Below are 24,543 nucleotides of genomic sequence, written 5' to 3'. Positions count from 1 at the left end.
TAATTCAACTAAATAATTTCTGTGGACTTCGCTGCTGGCAGCCAGGGCAGAAACCCAGGACAGAAGTCCTGAAATCTGACTGAGAAATAAAAGAAAATTAATGGCCTTTTCTGTATCACTGTGATTTCATACAGCATCTCTGTGATGCTCCGCTACATAACATTCATCAGGGAACTGTCAAAATCACTGCAGGTAAGAGAAAGCATCACTTATAATAAAATGCAAAGCTATGACAAACCTGAAAGGTTCATGGGGCAGAAGGGAATTATTGAAGGTGGAAACTGAAATTGCCAAATGCATCAAAAGCTGCAGACACATGATCTGGGATGTGTTGCAAACTTAAGTTTAGAGAAGAAAAGCCTTCCCCAGGAGGGAGAGAAATGAATGGAAGAAACATGTGGTAGGACCCCCATGCACAAACCCAAATGCAATTCAAGGAAACTGAAGAGCATTTCAAATGCTGCAGAAGTCCCCTAATTTCAGCAAAGAAAAACAGTGCTACTGAGCCATGGGAATGGGAGAATAGGAAATAGAAAAGTCTCCAGGACCTCTCTGTGAGGAGCTGAGCAGGACCTCCAACACACTCTCAAATCCCTAAGTAAGAACTACAGGAAGAAATTAATGTTTGGGGCAGTTTTATTGTTTTATGGTATTTTTTCTAACTGGCTTGAGATTCATAATGGAAAATTTATCTCCTTGGTGCTGTTAAAACAGGGCTCCTCTCGCTGTGCTCCCAACTAGTGTTTAAGGCAGACTCAGCACAACCACAATCTGAAAGCACGTTTGCCCTTGTAGCTCAGCAAGAAACACTCTCCATATCCTGCCTTGTCAAAGCCAATTCAGTTTCGATTTTAAGTCAGTTTGAGGCTCACCTCTTCCTCCCCAGCATGTCATACCCACTGCTCCCAAAATCAATCAGCACACGTTAAAAACTTGAATTTTCACTGCTCTGCATGTGTTCGTGCTGGATCTAAAATATGCCAAAACCAGTATTTGATGAGCTTCAGCATGGGCTCTGCTGCCTGGGGATGTGCAGAGGAGCAGTGAGGAGGAAAGGCTCTGCAGGGACCAAAAATATGCTAATGCAGGGCTGAAGAGTTTGAGGAGTGCTACAAGAGGCATCAAAACTGTGGTTACCTCCTTGAGGCTTGGCAGGAAGCTGCCAGAGAGTGAGGACACACGATAGGGGAACAAAAAGCAAGACGTGGTGAGGATAAGGCTAAATGAATTCATTGCTCCTGCAGATGCCAGGGAAGGAGCTGGAAGGATTCCCATGCTGACACCACACTCTGCAGGGGGACAAAAACCAGCCCAAGCCTCTGAGCTCGGATTGTTTCATGGAAGAATCAAGAAGTTAGGGAGTAAACAGACAAAACGAAGAGCAATGAGTCACAAGGATGTATTAGTAAGAATAAGGAAAATTGTCATCCTTAGGCAGCATTAATTTTGGACTTGGGAAAAGTCAAGGCAGCTTCGTCTTTCTGGCCTTACGGAGCCATCAGGGCTCTCCAGAGGAGTCAGCAACCATGTAGGTGAGGAAGATCTGAGCCACAACAGGTTCAGGCTACCTGGATTTCCAAAACAGTTTTGCATCATCCTTCACTGAAGGATTTTGAGGAAAGTAAGCTGCCATCAAACTTAAAATTCTGAGGGAACTAAGCTAAGAGAAGAAGGTTTTTGCTTGGGTAAGTAAGTAATAAGAAGAAAGGAATGTCCATTGACAGAGGAAGGTCCTAGGAAGTCCTGCTGGGATTTGGGCTCTTCAAAATAACCTCAAAGTATCTGGGAAAGTGAAACAGCAAAGCTTGATGATTAATTCTACCGCAACCAAAACCAGCACCCTGACCCAATAACTCAGCAATTTACAGATAAGGGCTGATGACGAGGGCTGCAAAAAGAATATGCAGGACTGAGTGACCAGGTAATAAAATGAATCAACCAAGGAATAAAGTAGAGCTTGAAGAAGGTTTCAGGAAGAGAAGAAATTATAACTGGTATCTTTGTGCTCACTCTCATCCTTTTCCCAAGGAAGACACAAGGCCAGAAACCTGCCCAGGGGGAATCACAGGAGGCTCCGCTCACCCGTTTGACACCGGAACCCAACTTGCAGTGGTGTGTGGGCTTCCCCACCAAAGGTTTCCTCTTGGAGACAGTGTTTTTTACTTTTGCAACTCTTCTGTTTTGTAGGAGAAACTGTAACTTGGTTCCAGATGTCACATTTTTATCTCTCTCCTAGTTTTCCATGACTTTTCAAAGAAGTCTGGCAGCAATTTGAGACATTCATTAGTCAGTTATTTCTAAAGCATGTTACCAGGATAGGATTTTGAGTTGTGTAATGTCTGTGTTTTTCATATACTCCCATAGCCTACGCTTTAATCAAGAGTTATTTATTACAAGTTTTCTTTAATTCCGGTTTGCCTGCCACATTTCATTTGGGCTTTTCTTCAACAAGTCACATTCACACACACACAAATGCTCAGAAGCTCAGCCGTTTTGGAATACTTGAGTTGATTCCCATTTTTACTTATTAGCTTCTTCAGAAGGGGAAAAAAAATTAAATATTCACTGAAATAGAGTGAAGGTTGAAAAAATATACTACTCAGAAAAAGTTTGTCTATTAAACCCAACCCTGGGGCCACAGAGGTGTTTGCAAATCAGGGAATGTATAGTTAACACACAGTTTTGCTCTGGAAGGTACTTGTGAAAAGGGAACTGGTTTTGGCTCAAGCAAAGAAATGTTACATCAGTTTTAGTCTCACTGCTTTACAGATTTAAGTGATAGTGATGAAGCTCACGTCCACTTAAGAGCCACCTCCAGAATACAAGGGTCCTCCTTGATGATTGTCACAGAGTTCCAGTTAAAAACACTTGGGCACCAACCCTATGGCATAGGACTAGGGTTAGGAAAGAAGAGAAGAGTCATAAGCCAAATGATCTCTAAATAAAAAAAACAACAACTAAGGTCTCAGAGCGAAACAGTCAGAAGGGAACAGAAATCATATTTGCAGAATGTTAGCCTTTTTTAAAGAGTGCTTGTCCTTTACATATTCAAACCAAAAATCCCCTACCAGCGGTGCCCCAAAGCCCCAGTTCTTCCCAAATCCAGCCTTTTGTGAGCTTTAATTTTTCTACTTCAGGTAGAGCTGCAGGGACAGCCAGGGGATCACAGACAGAGATCAGCAGGATCCTCCTGCTCTAAAAAAAAAAATAATGACCAATTACTACTTAAAGCTAACCTTTAAGTTCACCTGAGCTCTCCCTTACGGCCTGGCTGGGATCAGAGGCAGCAGCCTACACCCCTCAGCAGAGCTACTCCAGCAGTGGTGATGTGCTGGCTCTGGCAGCACAGCTGGGCCCAACCCCTTTCCCTCTGCCCCTCCGTGCTCTCTTCCTGCATCCCAGCTGGATGACTGTGTGCTGGGCCATGCTACAGCCAAGAGCCAGATCCGTGGAGGATGATTTTGACTGATTTCAATCATCCAGGTGACAGCACTGCTACACAATATTTCACCAGTGTGAGGAGAAGCAGCAAGCAGAGAATTTCTTTTGCTGTCACTGTGATAACTGAACTACGCTCCTGGCCAGGTTCTCTCTAGATGAATAGGCATCACTGCATTAATATGTTAATTTATAGATGAAAAATAACCCTACAATAGAAACTCAAGATTATTAATTTGAGAAGAAAAACTCAGAACCCAACTGTTACCCTAAAATCAATGCATTCAAGCTTCAGTGACAGAATACAGGTCAAGTCCAGTCCTAACACAGAGGTTTTATCCTAATAAACACTCTTAATAGCAGATACTGATATTTCCTTGGCTATAGTTATCTATTTTGTCAGCCTAAGGCACCAATGCCCTGAAGGAGTCTGCTTGACCTTCAGCCCAAGGACATGACCACAACACACTCTTTAATCCTGAACTCCCATCCATCTTCTCATCTGATACCTTCAACTCACTCCCCCTCTTATCTGTTCATCCTCAGCCTCATCATTGCATCCCACCTCCTCCCATTGACCTTGTTCTCCCTTATTTGTATCCCTGAACCTCACTAAATTCCCAACACTCCCAAATCCAGTGTCCTCCTCAGACCTTCACCAAGACCAGCTCCTACACACATCTAAATCATCCCAACACACCAGGATGTTTAAGCCTCAAAAAGGCACTCAGTTAAAACCTCATCCCTGGAAACTAAGGCTGTTCAAAAAACACAAAATCCATTTTTGTGTACATGGAAAAATCCCTGGCTAAAACATCAGTAAATCTAGAAACTCGACAGCTTTAGGAAACAAAGTGGAATTGCAATGGCAAAAGCCACCAGCATCACAGATCTTAAGACAATGTTGCATCAAATCAGCTTAATTCTGAATTTGCTCAGTCTGTAGCTCGTTTCTCTTTATGATCTCAGCTGTAATTTCAAGAATTTCAGTTTCCACATCTTTTCTTTCTGACCCACTGTGCTGGGTTTATGTGGCAAGGTTTTGGCAGTGGGGGGTGCAGGGGTGGCCTCTGTGAGAAGACACCCAAAGCTGCCTCCAGGTCAGACAGAGTCAGCTCCATGATGGACTTGTGGCTGGCCAAGGCTGAGCCCTTCAACAGCACCTCTGGGATAAAAGACTTAGGAAGGGGTAAAAGATGCTGTGCAGCACTCCTGGGAGAGAGGAGTGAGAAGATGTGAGAGAAACAGCCCAGGTGCCAGAGCAGAGATTCCCCTGCAAAACACCACGAATCCATGCTGACGCAGGTTGTGCCACTCTGACCCGTGGAGAACCACAGAGGGACCACAGCACCCTGAAGGAGCTGCAGCCCTCTGAGAGAGAGTCCATGGAGCAGGTTTTCTGGCAGGTTTTCTGGGCTAGGACCCCATGGGGGACCCACACTGCTTCAGCCTGTGCCTGACGGACTGCACCCCATGGAAAGGATCCATTCCAGAGCAGATCCTGAAGAACTGCAGCCTGTGGAAAGGACTCACACTGCAGCTCTTGGTGAAGGACTGTCTCCCATGGGAAGGACTCCACAATGGAGCAGGGGAAGAGTGTGAGGAAGGAGGCTGGGTGGGCACCTGGTTCCAACCAGAATTCTGAACTCCCACTTGCTAAAACTCTCATATATTGGATTAAATGAGTCTTCACATCCCCACTTTCAAGTCACCAGTATGATCCCAAAGGCACACACTCCCTCCCTTTTCTTACCATGGCAACATTAAAGGCCTCTGCTCTTCCCTCCACCCTGCAGGGATGATTCCTGTCAGTCAGGGGTGATGCTCATCTCGCAGCCTACGGCTCTGCCTCTTTCTTCTCACCTTGCACTTCTCAGTGCCTTGCATCCCATCAAAGACAGCACCATAGGTGTTCAAACACCAGCTTTGCTGTGATCTTCACCAATCACTTTGCTTTTTCAGTGATTCCCTTCTTACTTGACCCATCACTTACTTGCTCCCGCTCCAGAAGGAAGATACAGAGTAAACGCCTCCACTCATCCCTTCCAACAGCCTCTCCCAGGACCAATTCTTACCAGTAGGTTCTTGCTTCCTGGGATTTCATGACTGGTTTATGCTAAGCCAATGAGTTCCTCTACCCAGTGAGCAGTCACAGAAGGGCTGAGGTTGGAAAGGACTTCCAGAGATCATGTGGCCATCCAACACCCCTGTTCAAGCAGGGCCATGTAGAGTTGATTGCACAGAACGTGACTAGGTGGCTTTTGAACACCCTCCAAGGATAGAGACTCCACAACCTCCTTGGGCAATCTGTGCCAGCGCCAAGGCTGCCTTTGGCCTTCACACCCTCAGTGTGCTCTTCCTTGCTGGTGAGTATGAGGTCCAGCTGAGCACCTCTCACTGGCTTCTCTGTTGGAATCACTTGGCTCAGGACATGATCATCACAGCTGCCCAGGAACCTCCTGGGCTGTTGACATCCTGCCAGGCTGTCCCACTAACACAGATGAGGATAGCTGATGTACCCCATGGACCACAGTCTGTGAATGTGAGGTCTGTAGGTAGCCTCATCCACTGTTCTTCCAGGCCGAGTGGCCTGCAGCACACACCCACTACAATGTCACCCATATCTTCAATCCCAATCCAGAAGCTCTCAGCTGGCTGTTCACCCATCCCCAGGCAGGGCTCCAGGCACTCCAGCTGCTGCCTTGCATACAGGACAACCCCTCCTTCCTTGTCTTCCTGGCCTGTCCTTCCCAAAGAGCCTGTGTCCCTCCATCACAACACTCCAGTCATGCAACACATCCCATCACTTCCCCCGACACCAACACAACCAGAGTCCTGAGACAGCACACAGGTCATGGAATGGTTTGAGTTGGAAGGGACCTTAAGAACCACCTCATTCCACACCCTGCCATGGGCAGGGTCACCTTCCACTAGACCAAGTTGCTCCAGGCCTGGCCTTGAACACTTCCAGGGATGGGGCAGCCATGTCTCTGGTTCTCCAGTTCTTTGTGTTTATTCCCCATGGCATGTGCATCAGCATTAGACACTTGACAGGCAGGACTGAGCAGACCACCACCACCACCGGGGCTCTCATGGCCCTGCCCGTCACCCCCAGAGCTCTGCAATCACTTTTGATACTCTCCAGGTTGTCTGGGGCAGCACCATTGGTGACCCCATGGAAAAAGAATGTGGGAGCAGGATTCTTTCTGTTAGTGCCAGCAGACACCAGCTTCCAGCCTCAGTTCCCATCCTCCCTGAGACAGCCTCTGTCCCAGCTGTTCCCTCCTCCTTGCTCTCAGACATGTCCTGGCCCCCAGCTCACACCCCTGCTCTTCTCCTCTTCCCCCAGCTGCTCCCAGTCCCCAGGGGCTGCAGGAGCACCAGGGCCATGCAGGCAGGCATGGGTGGGGGAGGAGAGGGTGGGATTGTTGCCTCGTGGCAACAGATTACACACTGATTTAAGCAGACCATGGAGCCGCACCCCAGCTTTTCTTCCTCCCCAGCCTCTCCTCCTCCTCACCCCATGCTCTGGTGTGGCCTCAGGGTGCAGGCTCTGCTCTCCTGCCACTCATCTCTTTGTCTGTGCTCCCAGCGATCCTTGCCTGGAGCTCTGTTCCCCCAACGTGCTTTCAATCATAACATCTTCCATCCCTTTGCTTCTACAAAATCCACTGGGAAAATTTCCATATAAAACAAAATCTATCCTTGCTCGTACCTAAGGACTCCATTAATCACCCTTGGTTTGGGAGAGGGAGAAAGCAGTGCTTTATGGGCCAAGGGAATTTTTTGTTGATTTTCAACTCTCTTATTTTCTAAATTAAAACATGAACTTGGGGGGGGGAAAGGAAGAGAAAAATAGCAAAAATACAGCTGCTGCCTTTATTTTTTGCTGCTGGGAAATTACCAGGGCAGCATGTGGTCCTACTAGCTACTGTCAAGTTTTAGCCAATAAATAACAAAGCATTGATTTAAGAGGGGAAAGGAAGAAGAAAAAGAAAAAGCAGCAATAAAATTGCTTTTAAATAACTCCAGTGTAGGTGGTGTGTAAACAGGATACGTCATAACTCATTGAAAAATTCTTACTGGACAAAAAAAAGAGAGAAAAGAACATGGAAAAAAGTAGGGAGAACAAAACCACGAAGGTTCAGGAAAATTCAGAGGTCCTTAGTTTATATTTTGTACTTTGAGTTCTTAGCTACATCGGTGGATTTTGGGTGGTCAAGGCAAAAAAGAAAGGGGGGGAAAAAAGAATTAAACATCTCTGATTACCAGTAGATGGACAATTATGCCCAAGAGGGTCAGGAAGTACTTTGAATTCTTGCACATGTTATTGTGCACTGGTCTGTCCTTGCCCAGAAAACAAATAGGCTCCGTCTCAAAACCAGTTGGTGTCTTTTGTTCCATTACTTCTGCTGCAAACCTCTTCCAGAATTCACTCCTCTGATGATTACAGACTGTCCTCTAATCTTCAGTGTAAATCTATTTCAGTCTGTTCTTGCATCATTGCTGCCCCTAAATTTAAAAGCTCCTTTCTACAAACATCACACCAGATACAGGGCAAGAGTGGATACAGAGGACAAAAAGCACATCCAAAATACAGGCACCAGGACCTGCATGGGCTTTGTTCCCTTCCTGTAATTTGAGCCCTGAAAATGCTAAAAAAACCCTGCCTGATGCTGATGAACTGCCCAGGGCAATCCCTGAGAGTACAGGAAGTGCTTTTTTTTGGCAGATTTACTTTCTGATGGAAAAAAAAGTGCCACTACCCTTACCTTAATCCTTTGTCTGCTTCAGTGCTGAAGGAGACCCACTCTCACTTACCAGGTCTTTGCCAAGCAAAACTCATAATGGGTTTTTCATTTCCCCACAAGAGATCATCTTTTCATTTCTCTGCTCGTTCTTCCTTCATTTATTCCTGTCTATCCTGATAAACACAAACAGTACACTCCTCTCCATCTCAAGGGAAGCAAGAGGGAGCATTACCACAGCCCTGCCTGGTGCTGCAGGTTGACTTAAATCCCCTGCACAACTGTCACCTCGGTCATTCAGGGACTTCTCATGACCAAACATCCTGCTTTTGGTTGCTTTTCATCCCATTCATACTCAATCTTCAAGATAACCTAGGTCCTCCTGTAAAATATTCCCAATTTTCCATGACTTCTTACTTTGTTGGTTTGGTTCAGCAAATTTTTCTACACATTCAGCTTCCAAGGTCCTTAACACAAACATTAACTGCAGAGGTACCTCAAGCCATTCCTCAGATCTCACAAGAACCTGATCCCAGTTGCAGTTATTTCCCAGATTTTATCTGATTCTGCTTCAACCTCCTAATCCAACTTCTTCAGTATATCCATTGCCCCGTAGCACTCTAACAACCACCTCACTGAACATCAACAAGGTGAAGATCTATTCATTACTCCAAAAATATGTGTGTGTCAGATTAATTTGGCATAAACTACAGCTATTTAAATATCTCCCCCCCCAAAATATCTTGCTCTAGAACACACCACCACTGTATCAGACCAAACAGACCTGAAGTTACATGAAACATCTGCTACCACCTTTTGAACATCTGTCTGAGCATAATGCCTACATGCAGCACAGCTTCTGGTTTGAACAAAATCCAACCTACCAGCTATTCAAATTCCCATGCTGCTTCCTTCCTGCAGTTCAGCCATGGAAAAGCCGTACCTGGGTCCCATCGAGCACCTCAATTCACAAACTTGCAAAAACTGCAGAACTGGCCTCACTAGTTGCCAAAAAAAGGCAAAGTCACTGCGATCCGTTATGGTGACCCACTCAAAACATCCACCCAGTAAATCCAGTTCTTTCTGTTTCTGAAGTGGGTTATTCCAGTCTGTATCCTCCCCGTAAGATGCAGAGATCCCACCTCCATGTTTGGCTGGGAGGAACTGCCCTCATCTTACACATATTCTTCACCAAGGAAGCTAGGTAGGATTGCCCTGCTGTACTGTGAGCAACTGCAATCATGTACATGTTTAAAATACAACATTAAGGTCAAGCTCTCAATCATTTTTCTAAAGGTCTTTCCACTCCACCTTCTCAATCACAGCATCATCCCCCTCTCTTCCTCCCATGCTCTAAATCTTTTCCTTTCCCCACTGTCCAGACCACATCCCTATCTTTCTTCCTTTCTGCAACACAGCTGTGACCCAGCCATGTCATTCTCATTTTGGCCACACCTGGGAAAGTCATTTACCCATTATCTGTCCTATTAAGGTGGGATTTACCCAAGACCATGCAGAAATGTAAAACCAAGTATTTCCCAAGCCACCAACTGGGACAAAGAGAAAACCCAACAATCCCCTTTTAAACAGCTCCGGGCAACATGAAAACGTCAAAGTAATTCACAAAGTCATGGTAAGAAATTCCAATTAAAGTGAGAAGTCTTAAGTATCAGAACAGGATAAGCTTTCTCATGGAGCAGAGCCAGCTTAGGCTCTTCCCTCTCTCCAATCCAATCATTCCAGTCTTACCACAGTGTGCTTGTCCTTCAGCTTCTGGGTAACTGAAAACATCATATTGAAAAATAAGCCTCTTTCCTGCTACTTCTTTTCTCCATCAACCTTGTTGGATCAGCCCTTCCTTCTTAGCAAGGTGCCACACCAGTGCCACATAAGGTCCAAAATGGTTTTGGAATTAAAAGCACCATAACTGAGCACTTCAAAGCCTGTTCAGTTTCTCAAGTTATGGTCACGTTGGATGTGCATGTTAATAATCCAGATTTGGTGTCATTTAACGGAAGAGCTTCCAAGAACACCGATCAAAAATCCACCTGGCTTATTTTCCATAGGTCAGGGGTCTCCACCTTCTAGTACAAACCCAGGTGCTGCAGGTAAATTGCTTTTACATGTTGCCTTCAGCCAAAGACACTCTTTACATTATACATTCATCCACCCTTTCCAAGAATCCTCTGTTTTAGGGATGATCTGGTACCAAACATCTCAATGTTTGGCCAGTCTTCATGAGCGAAGATTTGGGAAAGGTCATTAACCCAACAGTCACAGACTAAAAGCTTTTGGCCTGATACAGTGGGGACCTGCCCTGATACTTCCTGAAGCTCTTCAAAAGGCATAAATTAAGCCATGGTTTTACATGGAAAATATCAGTACTTCATAGTTTCTCAATGAGGCATGGCAAAGAGTTTGTGCCTGAATTCTGGGATTAAGGAGAAATTAAAAAAAATATTAAAAAATTTCCAAATTATCAGAGTTACAATTTTTTGTTAGCTTTAAGAAACAATGACAATCCCTCTCCATACTGTCGTTTCAATACAGTGAGAAAGGCATCAGGTATGGAGGAAGAAATACACACCGTTTTTTGCTCAAATGCATAAAATTATGATAACCACCAGATAATTAGTCTCTTGAGATCTGGGGATGTGATTCATGTCCAAGCTTGCTCACCATTGTTAATACTATCCTACCTCTGCATCCTGACGGATCGTCCAGCCACAGCAGCCTGCTCTGGATCAAGCATCAGTACATGACTGGTGTGTACTGTGGTTTTTTAATGAGATGTACCAGTAGATAAATGAACACTTTCTCCTCTGTGGACTGGTCTTGAACCACTACTGGGAGGCACTAAAAGATGTTCATTACATCAGTGCCTTCCTCAGCAATACAGTTTCATAGTCAGAGGATCACAGAAGGGTTTGGGTTGGAAGGGACCTTGAAAATCATCCAGTTCCACCCCCCTGCAATGGACAGGGACACCTTCCACTAGACCACATTGCTCCAAGCCCATCCCACCTGGTCTTGAACACTCTCAGGGATGGGGCAGCCACAGTTTCTCTGGGTCCCACCATCCTCACAAGAGAAGGATTTCTTCCTAACATCTCATTTCTACCCCTGTCCCAAAAAACAAGGGTCCTGGTACAACTCTGGAGATGGAAACCAGAGTTTTCAACCATCTAAGAAAGTGTTTGCGAAATCAGTTACTTGATCCTCTCCTGCTCATACCAACATTCCTCTTTTTCCTGATCAAAACAGAATACTAACCCAAGGAATTAAGTTACTTAATGGAGAGAGCCAGGGGTATCCATAGTACCACCTCAGGAGGAGGCTGGCCAGTTCCTGTTCTCCTATTCCAGGAGTTTATGATGCACATTCCAACACAGCTTTACCTATGGCCTTCCCACACCATGATCAATATCATTATTATGTTCATTTATACCTGATACGCAAAATCTTCATCTCCTCGGGCCTTGTTACCGCTGGGGGCTACACAGTGTGTTACCCACATGAGACAAGGGATGACAAGGCCATCCACACCTTCTCCCCTGGACAGCTCAAAGAAGCAGGTATCCCTGTGAAACCACCGAATTTCACGCATCCTTTTACTCTCCCAGCCCAGTGCCACCAAACCTCTGTGTTCTGGGAGAAGGCACCAGGACGGTTTCCATCAGCTCCTGCTAAATCCAGAGGCACACAATTACAGGCATATGGGCACAAAGTGATATTTCCTTTAGAAATGTAACAGCTTTATTGAAACAGATGTTCTGGGAACAGCATGGAGCACCACCGAGCAGCCTGGAGGACAGCAGATATGGTGGAAAAGGACTCCCAGAGCAGTGCATGCATCCAGTGGAGCATTAGCATGGGAAGATCAAACAGGGAGGAGCCGGTTCCACAAGCTCAAAAGTAGCCTCTTTTTCCAATGTTTCTGTTCAGAAAAATACTGCACAAATAATCTCATATCTAGCAGAACAACTTGAAGTGAGAGGCTTAAACTCTATTCTTGGTTAAGTTACAGAATAAATTATTTGATTACAAGCTAAAAATACTTACTATCAGACATCCTTTCCCTCTTTAAGGAGCTCTTGAATTGATAATCGCACAACAGAAATAGGAAATACATTTTTAATGCCACTGATTAACATTTTAGCTCACTTTGGAGCACTCACTGTATCCCTTCTCCTGGAGGTTTTAATGCCAGACTGCTGACATTTCCTAAAAATGCATTATAGTTGAAAAATAAGTTGGGGTGTTGACAGAGAGCAGTGCTCACTGGGCTGCCTCGGGCAAGAAAACTGATTACGTGGCCACGTTGATCCCTTCTGGCCTTGCCAATTTTTATGACATCAAAACCATTCAGCCACAATCTATTTTTTTTTTTGTGGCTGATGAATTTAAGATAACAAAGCACCTAAATGGGACCACAGCAACCTCAATACTCCTGCAAGCCATTCAAGGAGCACAGAGAGGCTCTGGAGTGTGCAGGTGCTATGACAGCCATGGCAGACACCCGGTCATCCCCCCAAAATGTTGGCACGGAGTCCTTGTTTGTGGAGCCCTTGCACTGGGGAGCCTGCCAGCTTTGCTGGCAGCCAGACCGACCTGGAAAGCTTTCTCCCCCATCCAAAGAGATAAGGAGAAAGGACTCCTCCTCTTCTTCCAACTTAGGGTTGGTTAATACTTAAACAGGATTGACTGTGGATTCCAAAATTAAAACCATAAACAAAGCATATGGTCTTAGTACACACTGAAGACCATCTCCTCCCCTTCATCTGGAGAATCCTAAGCTGGAGTTTTTAAGGGGATTCCAACTCTCTGCCTGTATGTACGAGGGAGGTCCACCAAGGCAGTGGAGACCCAAGCAGGGCAGCACAAGAGGAAGGCAGGAAGCCATTAACAAGGCTCTTGAATCCTTCTATGCAATCATGGCACCCACTCATCCCCCCGCTACCCAAAGGACAAAAATAGCCCAAACCAGCCCTCCATCCCCCGTGCCACAGGGCTCGGCTCTCGGACAGGCCTGTCCCAACACACACCTGACCACGCTGCAGCAACAGCACCCGATGTGCAAAGCATTACACGGAAGGTTCTGGCACAAGTTCCAGGAAAGGCAACATTAAACTGTGTCAGATCTCCTCCAGCCACGCTTAGAGCACAAAAACCTGTTTCAGATAATGCTCCGCTGATCCTCCCCTACAGCACTCGTGCACACCTCATCCAAAAGACCTTTGATCTCCAGCAGCTTCCTTTGATACTCAAGGATCTCCAGTCTCCTTACTATGCTCTTTTTACTAGCAAAGGGTAAAAAGAGGGCAAGCAAGCAACACTAAGTGCCTCTTCACACTCACACCTCTGGGCTCATGTGCATCCCAAATCCTCCCCACAAGCACTTTTTTAGGCTAAGTGACTCATTTGCCACCACCATGCCTATTTTCTTCCCCTTGAGGACAATCTTTTTAAACTCAGAGAGATTTAACTAACAACATTAAAATGATGACTTACCAGTCTCTCATTATCTTCTGAGGTTCTCTGGTAATGAGCTGCTAAAGAAGCATAATCCTGCTCCTGCTTGTTACACTCCAAACACTTAAGTCCATGACGGATTAGCCTCTGTGGGTCCGGGTAGAGAGGCAAGGCTGGCTGAGTGTTCACAGAAATCCCCACCCCACCTCCTGAAGCAGCACTGGACTTGGGTGGAGGAGAGGATGAGTGCAAAGTCTGAGGAGCCAGAGAGGCTGAAGAGCTTGCAGGAGAAAGTGAAAACATTTGGTCTATGGAAATTGGTTTCATGAGCAGCTGAGAACACTGCATGATAAATCCTTTGCTCTTGTGATCTCGTGCATGTTTAAGCAAGCTACACTTATTAAAAAAAAGGAGCATAGTTGAACACTGTGTGCACATGACTTCAATGTGAACGCTTCGCCTACTATAGTGTTGAGTCAGGCTTTTCTCTAAGGCAAACGAGTCCCCACATTCCAGGCAACAATACCCAGAGGCAGGTAAATTAATACTGGTGTCAGGCGGAGGGCTGAGGTTCGGAGTATATATGGGCACCGGGTTGGCACTGTGCAGCACTTTGTGGAATGCCTCCATGACAACGGGAGCAGCTTTCTTGACTTGGTGCACCAGCGGCACCGACATCTGTGTCACCTGAGGCTGGTTCCGCCTCTGCGCCGACGACTTTGCCGTAACAGAAGCAGCAACACTGTGGGGGACCAAGTTGAGATTTGCCAAGTGCACAGCTTTGGGAAGAAGGCCGGAGGAGGTGGTGGCATTGGACGGCTGCGTCACCGTACCCTGCTGCTGCCTCTTGACACCCACTTTTATGGCACCGCTGCCACAGTTTGGCAGTGGAGATAAGGACACGGTACACGTGCTGTTTGCAATATCCATCCTTATACTGTCTGAGTAAGGACTTACGTTTGACAGCTGGATAGCCACAGCAGCCCCATTTTTGGTTGAATTCCTGCCAGCCTCACTTTCCATAGCTGCACTAGTGTCAGGGGATGGGAAAGATTTGATAAACTCTTCAGCAGAGGAGGTTTCCGCAGGTGACTCTTCTGAAGATTTGCCCAACTCATCGTTTTCTGGCAAAATTCTCGTTACAGTCCTTTTAATTTCACCAGAGGATGTCTTGATAGTCTTTATTCTAACTTTGGGAATAGCTGGCGGAGAGCCAGCTGCCATGGAAGGAGAGCCTTTCCCACTGCTGTCACTGCATACACTACGAGGACTCTCAGGCTGCTTGCTGGCCTTCCTGACCGCCTCCAAGGGGCTTCGGGGACTCTTTGGTGACTTGGGCATTTTTGGACTTCCCTTTGTCCCATCTTTAAAAGGACCCGGTTCCTTGGTAAGATTTGGCTGATCACCTTTTGGAATACATGCAACCTTTTTGGCCTGAAGAGCTACTAATGCTGCCACACAGGATGACAATTTGGAATGAGTTGGCTTTAACCTCTGCCGAGGTGGGACTGACGAAGACACGTTCAGCTCGGGCACAGACCCCTTACTGTCTCCTAAATTATTGCGAGGGAGGTCTCCAAACACCAAGCCTTCTCCAAGGAAGCTGTTGCTATCTACCAAGTCCTTGCTTGACTCCACAAACCTCTCTGCTGCTTTGTCCTGCTCTCTCCTGCTCATTTCCAGCCTATTCTCTGGCTGGCAATGGATTTCCATCTTCTGTTCCTTTTTACAGTACTGATCAAACATGCTTAATTCAGGCTCTGGCACCTTCCTAAGATGATCCAGGACTGAAGCTCCTGTCGGTATATACATTGAAGGTGGTGGAAAATAGGGAGTTTGGGCATGTTTGGGTTTATCCCCAATACTGTTTTCTCTGAATGCATCCTCCGGTTCAGGGCTGGAAATGGGGCTAAACTGACTAAATGTTGGCAAAGGCTCTGACTTGGATTGGTCCAGTTTATCAGAGTAACCTCTGGAGCTGTCACCATTAATAAAAGTTGACTCAAACTTGCCATAATTATGGACTAAAGCATGAGCCTCTGCTGGCAGATCAGACCCACGAAACCCGTTGTGTAACAGACCGGTTCCGAGGTGATTCCCCTCCTTTTCTGCCTCAAAGGACTCCTGGCGACTCGTGTTCTTCACGATCACACTCACAACAGGCGCATCAGAGGGAGGCAGAGAGTGGGACAAGGAAACGTTCTCATCGATGCACATTCCCGACGACTTCAGGTGATTCTCACTCTCCTCCCCAGCTGATGGGATGGTCTCCTTGGCATCCAGGCTAGTCGGGTCGGGGATGTCAAAAGCAGCCAAGAGGTCATCAAAGTCAGGGGTTTTCATGTCCCCCATGATGAAAGCTACAATTAAAAGCACAATAAATACTTTGTAAGGTACATTTCCCCCCTGGACAAACTTTGTAAGACTCATTTGCATCAACATTTGTGACAAAAACCACAGCTGCCCAAACGCCAGTTATGGGCAGAGCTGCTCCCAAGCAGCATGGTAGGAGACAGCATCCCCTTCTCCTGGGATCCCCAGCAGCAGAGCTGGTACAAGCATGACCTTTTACAAGACACCAAGCTCATGCAGGGGACATCTTTTCAACCTGTCAGGTGCATCACTACTCCAAAACCAGCTGCTGTCATGAGCCTCAACAGAAAAGGTTCTGAATTACATTAGTACAGGGGCTTTTGTTGTTTGTTTGGGGTTTCTGTAGAGCTAATTGCTGCAGATCTCTCAACAGATTCTCACATCTGAAGAACTCAGTTGTCCTTCAAAGAAGGAAGGCAGGAGCAAACAGGTGCCCCAAGAGAAACAGGCCTGAAAAGTGAGATGACTCCCTACTCCGAGCAATTTAAATAATAGAAGTCTTCAGTAAATATTTCAATACTGCAGGTCCAAGCAGGGTTATTTGAAACAGAGGCAATCCTTAATTAGGTAACCATGTGAGGCAAAACTGCCCAAAGACAGAATAAAGGACTGTATCCAAATCATCACAAAAAATGGTGTTCCCAGCCAGCAATCTCTTCCTAAGCCCTCCAGAAGGGAAGTGGGGACTTGGACACTCAACACTGTGACCTACTACAGCAATAATCAGCTCTGATGAGATGCATAATGAAAACTGACAGCACAGTCACTCGAACATTTGTGTTCACTAATGTCAGGGATACTGTTTTTCCCCTGTTAAATCAAAACATTTTCAAGTTGGTGCAATACAGAGACTTCCCATTCATTTAACATGTTTTCCATTTAAAGCCCAAATGTATGTGCACTGATGTATGCTGTATGTAGGGGAGGGGAAAAAAAACCCTGAAGAGTGTCAACAAAACTATCAGGGCACCAGTTCCTGCTTGGCAAGGAGCACCCACAGGCAAGGTAAGTCCTGCCACGCTCACTTGACTTGGGCTGCAACAGCTGCCAAAGCCAGCGGCAAGAGAGGGAGACAGAGAGGGTGGCAGGATTCCAGGAGAAGGGGGAAGAGCTGGGAGCAGAGGTGCAGGCAGAGAGGAGGATCGTGGGACAAGACAGAGGAAGAGAGAGAAGCTGTGTGATGCCTTCCCAAAAGGCCCTTGATTTAAGGCTGCTCTCATTATTTACAGTTGGGTTTAAAAGTTCATCAAGCGTCACATTCAAACCAAACAAAGCTCAACCCTTCTGGTCAGGCTGCTGGAATGGGGAACAACTCTCCAGCCAGGAGAAATCACTTCAGCCTGGAGCACAAGGACACAGTGGTCTTTGAGCCTTAGCTCAGCCATGCCTCCAGACAAGTCCCAGAGGTGCTGCTTTGGTTAATCTACTGCAAAACACTCTATGGAGATTTACTTGGCTTAAGAGTGGCTCGCTGTAGCTGAGCTTAAACTCTTTCTTAAATTAAACCACAAATATGAATGTCCACAGAGGGCTGTGCAAGAATTTACAATCACATCCCTCAAGGAAGCGCAGCTGGGTGTGACATCCCTGGAAGCCCAGATTATCCATACGCTCCACATCCCCAGCACTCGATAAGGACTTTGGGAACATCACAGATTACTGCAGTTGGCAAAGGCATGGACCTGAAACTTCCCCTTCCTTTGGGTGGGAAATCTTGTGCCAGCTGGGAGACAGCTAGGCACCATGCAGCTCCCAAAATTTCTGGCACACAAATCCTTCTGCAAGGAAGACACTTCATCCTTAACCTGGCATGCTTGAGCTCTATACAGAGATAAATGAGCCTGCCAATCACTCCTGATTTTCCCCTTCCCACTCTGGAACACCTCTCCGCCTCTTCAGGCGAGGGCGTTTTAAAATCCGAGACAAAATAAATCCCAGGTACCTGCAGCATCCCAAAATACCCTTTCCTTGGAAGAAACCTTGCATTTTCAGAAGCTTTGTGTACATCTTTGAGTTCTGTAAAAGGCCAGTTTACTCTCTTTGCTACCATGAGAGCACAAGTCTCTACTCAAGTATTTCTCCAAAAAATTGCATCTTAAACTTGTCATACACAAAGCTACAATTTCTCAAAATAAAGCAAAATTTGAACCAGATTTTAGAAAACGTGCATCTTATCAATAGAAGTGATTTTTAAATGACATAAATGGTGTTAAGTAAAAATTTTAAATTTATCTCTGTTCACAGACAACAAACAGAAAAAGGATATTAAAGGAAATTATGTAAACTAGCTTGGGAGGAAAGCTGAAAGTAAAGGCCTTTGTCCTTACTCCATCCTTCTTGTGCAAAGGACTTAAACCCCAAGCTTGGAATCTAATGAAAACATGGAGGTTGAGATTGGCAAAGCAGTAGAAGAGGTGAATAAAATGAGCAAAGAAGGACTTAGGGAGTAGAACACGTGTATTTCAATGTGCAAATCCAAACTCACTATAGCACGTTTCTCCACAGCTAAGGAAACCTAGAAGGCTCCAAGCCATGCAAAAAAACCCTAAGGAAGGGTGTGAAACCCCAGGGCCTTGTGTCATGGATCAGCTTGCAAGTCGGGGAGAGGCACCACAGGACCCGCATCCCACAAACCCCATACAAACCTTTAGCTAGCAGTGCTATTCCCAGGGATTTTTGGAGACTGGAAGCAGATGCTCTGCAGCTCCCAAACCAGTGTGTACCATACTGTTCAGGGAGGAGGTTTGAGATTGCCACCTAGTAGGAAAGCATGAAAACCCAATTACACCAAGGAAAGTAATCACAGAACGGCTTGGGTTGGAAGGGACCTTGAAGACCATCTAGCTCCAACCCCCCTGCTGTGGGGGATTATTTATCATGAACATTATCACTAATAAATATTGATAATTCTCCAAAACAGCAGTGTACAAAGGAAAACATTGCCAAGGACTGCTCACACGGGGCTGGTGTCTCCGGGAGGAGATGCAGGGACTGCCAGCCACGGGAATCCCTTGGGAAGGCAGGGATAGCAGGAGCCGGGGAGCGCGGGGAGGGCAGGGGAAGGAGGCACCGGCCGCGCAGGGGCTGTCAGGGCTGCGGGGAGGGGACGGGCACGGGGCAGCCGCAGCAGGCCGGGGGTTAAACCGGAGGGGCGGCTCAGTGGCAGGCAGGACCCGGGGCTGTAACACCCGTGAAAGTTTCAGGAGCCCAGTGCGGCTCTCGGTGCGAGCGAGGCCGCGGGGGGCTCGCCCGGCCCGTGGTACCCCTGCACCGGCCCCGGCCCACGCCGTCCCCACCCGAGACAAAGGCTCGGCCCCGCCGCCCCCCGCGCTGACAGCCCGGCCCGGCCCGGCCCCGCCGCACGTGGGCCGCCCGCCCAACTTAGTTTGTGCCGGCGCCGCCGGGCCGGACCGCCGCGGGCGCCGCAGCCGAGCCGGGGCCGGGGGGAGGCGGCGGCCCCGCGGGCCGGAAGAGCCGGTGTGGGCGCGCAGGGCTCGGTGCGCCGGCGGCGGGGCCGCCCGCCCTGCCCGCGGGGCGGCAGCACCGCCCGGCCGCGGGGCCGGCGGGAGGGAGGGAGGGCGGAGGGCAGCGGCAGGGGCGGTCCCGGCGCGGCCGGGCCCGGGCGGGCGGGCAGGACTCACCCACGCAGGCGGCTCCTCCGGGCCCGCCGGGCCCGCGCGGCCTCACCCCGTACCGGGCACCAACGGCCGCAACATGGCGGCGGCGGCGGCGGGCGGGGCCGGGGGCGGAGCGGGGCGGGCTGGGCACGGCGGAACCGCCCCGCCTTCCCTTCCCTTCCTTTCCCTTCCCTTCCCTTCCTTTCCCTTCCCTTCCCTTCCCGCCCCGGCCACAGGGCCCCGCCGTCCCCGAACCCCCCCACCGCCGCCCACGCCTCAGGGAGGCTCCTGACAGAGGCGCCCCCGGGCCCGGCCTGGCCCCGCCGCCCCCTCATGCCGCCGGGCCCCGCGCTCCCGCTTTTCTGAGGTTTCCTCACCCAAAACCTGCCCCGATAACGGCTCAGTCACCGCTCTGTCTTAAACTCCTTCGTCATTGTGTCCCTGGTGCGGTTTGCCCGCAGTTACACTTGGTTGACCCGTGCCCCAGAGCGAGGATACGGGGAGCTCCAGCCTCACCCCGATCCCTGCAGAGGTGACGGAGCGGTTTCCAAACACAGCACGGACAGGGAGATGTCTGGGATCAGTCAGCAAGGGTTACAAAGGGCTTCCATCCTTGATAACCTGATGCCTTCTGCATCGAAATTACTAAAACAGTAGATTTAGATTAGAGATTACAGAGAAATTCTTCCCTGTGAGGGTGGTGAGGCCCTGGCATAGGTTGCTCATAGAAGCTGTGGCTGCCCCAACCCTGGAGTGTCCAAGGCCAGGTTGGACAGGGCTTGGAGCAACCTGGTCTGGTGGAAGGTGTCCCGGCTCATGGCAAGGGGTGGAATGAGATGAGCTTTGAGTTCCCTTCCAACTCAAACCATTCTATGATTCTATGACAAGCTTGGGGGATGAGAGAGAGAATGTTTATCCTCCAACCGTGTCCCCTTTTGGGGAGAGACATGGACATACTGAGTCCAGCAAAGAGCCAAGAGGATGATAAAGGTGCTGATGATGAAGGAGTTGAAGCATCTCTTGTATGAATAAAGGCTGAGCAAGCTTGGACTGTTCATCCTGGACTAGAGCAGGCTCAAAAAGGGGCTCATCCATGTCTATTAGAACCTGCAGGGAGGGTGCAGAGAGGATGGAGCCAGGCTCTTTCCAGTGGTGCCCAGAGACAGGACTGGAGCCCACCCACTGATACACATGAGGAAACACTTTTCCCCTGTGAGGGTGACCAAGCACTGGCACAGGTTGCCCAGGAAGGCTGTGGAGTCTTCATCCTTGGAGACGTTCAAAAGCAGTCTGGATTTTCTGAGCAACCAGCTTTAGGTGGCCCTGCTTGAGGCTGGACCAAATGACCTCAGAAGGTGTCTCTTCCAACCTCAACTACTCTGAGAGGATTTGAAGCATTTTGTATCCAGGTGTGAATATGTCACTCTCTCATCGTAATAAATAAACAAACAGTATTTCTTGAGGTTTTCTTTCCTATGTCCTGGCATTTTAACCACCTACCCCTGCTACTGGGTGTACAGCATTGCTCAACTATTTCTCATCTGGTTAAATACTTATTCTTTTATTTGTCATCAATCCCATGGGCAAAAAAATTTCTTTTTTTCTAACTGACACATTGTAGCTTCACATCTTTGATTTCTGAATCAGTGTCATCACCCTTCTCCTTTTGGAGGCGATAGCCAGTTTCTCCAAACCAGCAAAAGCACAAAGGGAGTCACAAAAAGGAAACATTTTCAATATTGCAACTGTTAACCTGTAATTTTAGCACATCTCTGTGAAAAGCTCTAAGTTGTATCTAGTAAGACAGCTGACATTTGTTACACAATTACTAAGAGCTGTCACAGTCCTGAACAAGTTGTGGCTTGCAGGAAAGCTGTGGTAATTTGAAGGATTGTGCTAATTAAGAAATATAATGCTAGTGGGAATTTAGCTCCATCCCAGATGGCCAAGGAGGAGAGGCAGCCCTGGAGTGGCTTGGTCCCTTTCTCAAGACAGCAGAGACACAAAATGCACTGAGGAGAGTCTATATCCTTCTGCATCATCTAAAAATCAATTCCTTTTCTTATTTTTAGTTGAATGTGGTGACTTGACAAATCTGGAAATAAAAACCCTTCCTTCTTTTTTTTTTTTTTTTTAAGTTTAAATTTGTCCCTTTAGGCTTGTTTTGTAAATGTTGTGGAATCCCCATCCCTGGAATTATTCCAGGCCAGGCTGGAGGGGGCTTGGAGCAACCTGGTCTAGTGGAAGGTGGCCAGGGGGGTGGAACGAGATGGGTTTTAAGGTCCCTTCTAACCTAAATCACTGTGTAATTCTGTGCTTTGATGTGGAGAGGACAAAAGATGTGGGTCTAAGGAACTGATGTCTAGAGCAGCCTCCTGGAGCTGGAGCAGCGTCAGCGGGACCCCCTGTGCCCTGGTGGCACCTCGGAGAGGGAAAGCCTTGGATGAAATACTCTCAATGTCCAGCTGCATCTGAGACCTTCACTTTTAATTCTTAATCTGCTTGGGGTTGTTGGTGCTTGCTTTTTGGCTGAGGGAAAATAGTTCTTCCCAGGTGCTGGCTGTGTCGGAGGGTGTCTGTAGGCAGGCGGGCTGGCAAGGACGGTGAGACCCATTTTATTTACAATACAAACATCACAAAGTCTCGAGTGCTCATGCCCAGGCAACTGTCAGTTTTCACATCAGCGATTCATTTGCTTCTGTCAGAGGTCAGTGTTAGAGGGAACTACCTTGAACTGGTTGCAAAACTTGTGTGTTACAAAACTATAATTAATGTTTCAGAAACTCCAGGGAAGGTTTATTACTGGCAGGGTGAGAATGAATCCCCAGACACAAACATTCCTCTAACATAACAGCATAGCCTTCAGCATTATCTACACACACAAAAAAGCCATGCAACTTAAATCAGGGTAATTAATTACACAGATGTCTTCTATATACATTTAAAACCATTTACACCTATTGCTTTGGCTGTCTGGTCTCCCTCGCTCCCAGGGCATGCCTTCTGCATTGCCCTAAACTGATTTTTCTGCCTCTTTTTCCTTATTGAAACAAATATGGATGAGCTGATGTAACTCTTCATGGAAGATCCCTCTGTACTGATCCACCATGAACATGTAAAAACCTGCCTCTACTCCAAATTCATGCTCAAGACAGCTTGTACTGGTCATGGTACTCTCTTGCAACCACGGAGCCCTGACCTCAAATTCCTGAGTCAAATTGAAGGGAACAAAGCTGTGTATCTTAGCAAATTTGGGAACAGGAATAAGAACACTAATGTGGCAAAATCCTATTGGAGAAGAACTGCTTCATGCCCCGCTATGCTTCTAAATCCCACTTGTTGGAATTTGTTGGATTCCCAGGTGGAGACGTGATGAGATAGGCAGATTTCTTGCAGGGAGGTTGCAGTCAAACCCTGCTGAAGCGCCAAGGATGCACGTTGCCCATATCACTAGCGCAATACCAAACCTGTTCTACTGCTCGACTGGAAAACTGGGAAAATAATTTCCAGACAGCCAGTTTTCTTCACCCATGAGAACTGCAGGCTCTGGTGCAGTATGGACACGCTCCAAGGTCTGGGCAAGCAAGGACCCTTTGCGCAATCCTCTGCGCCCCTGGGCTCTGTGTTGCTTTGCCTGAGTAGTGGTGACGCTTGTGAGGTGCTACATGACTGCTGAACATGAGCAGGGTTCACATTGCTAAACAGGAGCAGGATTCACAGCGCCCCTCTTCTTCTCCAGCTACCTCCAAATGGACTCACTCCCATGCTCCAGGCTATGGCAAGAGGACTTTTTCTTCTCCAGCTGCCTCCAAATGGACTCACTCCCATGCTCCAGGCTACGGCAAGAGGACTTTATCAAGATCCTCTCCTGTTTCATGTGGCTGCAGCCTCGGGCCTGCAGTGGCCAGGGCAACTGTGGTTTCCCCATGCATTTCCCAGGGTGGCAAGGCTGCCTTGAGCTGTTCTTGCCTTTGTGCCTCCAGTTGCCCCATGTGGTGGCAGTGGGACAACTCTGTGAACTGGAGATGACTGATCCAGGCTTGTAAACCTCTTCAGGGAAGAAATTAAACTTTGAATCATCCCTCATCATAGAATCATATAATTGTTTAGGCTGGAAAAGCCCTCTACAACCTTTGAGTCCAACCATTAACACAGCACTGGAGTGTTCACCACTAACCCACATTCCCAAGCGCCACATGTACACATCTTTTAAATCCCTTCAGGGATGGTGACTCCACAACTGCCCTGGGCAGCCTGTTCCAATGCCTGACCATCCTTTCCATGAAGATATTTTCCCTAATATCCCACCTAAACCTCCTCTGACACAACTTGAGGCCACTTCCTCTCATCCTGTCCCTTGTTCCCTGGGAGCAGAGCCCGACCCCCGCCTGGCTCCACCCTCCTGTCAGGAAGTTGCAGAGTGGGAAGGTCCCCTTGAGCCTCCTTTTCTCCAGGCTGAGCCCCCCGAGGTCCCTCCCCTGCTCCTCATCAGACTTGTGCTCCAGCCCCTTCCCCAGCTGAAGTGCCTTCCCTTCCCTTCTCTGAACATGCTCCAGCCCCTCAATGTCTTTCTTGTCGTGAGGGGCCCAAAAGTGACCCCAGGATTTGAGTTCAGTTTAGACATAGTCCCACAAATGTTTGTGTGGGTAAAAGTGAAGACTGTTGGCTCCCAGGTGGGATCCAGCCAGAGGAAGAACTGCTGGGGCAGGGAGATCAGTGGCATCGAGCCACATACGCCATGTTGCTCCTGGAAACTCCCCTGAACTTTGCTAGAAAGTTTAACCAAAGCTTGAGAAAACTGCAAGAAGAGTTAATTCCGTGAGAGTTCTCTGTCTTAAATTGCAGGTAGCACCCTCCAAGCAATATCAGTGCAGTTGTATCTTGAAAAGCCTCCC

At 47.7% G+C, this 24,543-nt stretch overlaps 1 protein-coding gene across 3 annotated transcripts in view; it reads right to left on the bottom strand.

The window, feature by feature from the left end:
- The window catches only part of ZNF592 (zinc finger protein 592), a 34,288-nt gene extending 14,039 nt beyond the window's left edge, over window positions 1-20,249 (bottom strand). Inside the window, exons 1-3 of one of the 3 annotated variants that reach the window (XM_017816946.1) lie at window positions 20,026-20,249; window positions 18,677-18,788; window positions 13,698-16,018 (exon numbers count right to left, since the gene is read on the bottom strand). In XM_017816946.1, coding sequence (XP_017672435.1) covers window positions 13,698-16,010 — 2,313 coding nt within the window. In that variant the 5' untranslated portion in view covers window positions 16,011-16,018; window positions 18,677-18,788; window positions 20,026-20,249. Of the gene's footprint in view, window positions 1-13,697; window positions 16,019-18,676; window positions 18,789-18,988; window positions 19,281-19,672; window positions 19,757-20,025 lie in introns of those variants that run through there. The other 2 variants (XM_017816945.1, XM_017816947.1) reach the window with 2 other exon arrangements.
- Window positions 20,250-24,543: the final 4,294 nt, after the last annotated feature.

This window comes from Lepidothrix coronata, unplaced genomic scaffold (genome assembly GCF_001604755.1).
Source record: "Lepidothrix coronata isolate B3197 unplaced genomic scaffold, Lepidothrix_coronata-1.0 Scaffold58, whole genome shotgun sequence".
NCBI lineage: Eukaryota > Metazoa > Chordata > Aves > Passeriformes > Pipridae > Lepidothrix > Lepidothrix coronata.
This window is presented reverse-complemented; position numbering and strand designations above follow the sequence as displayed.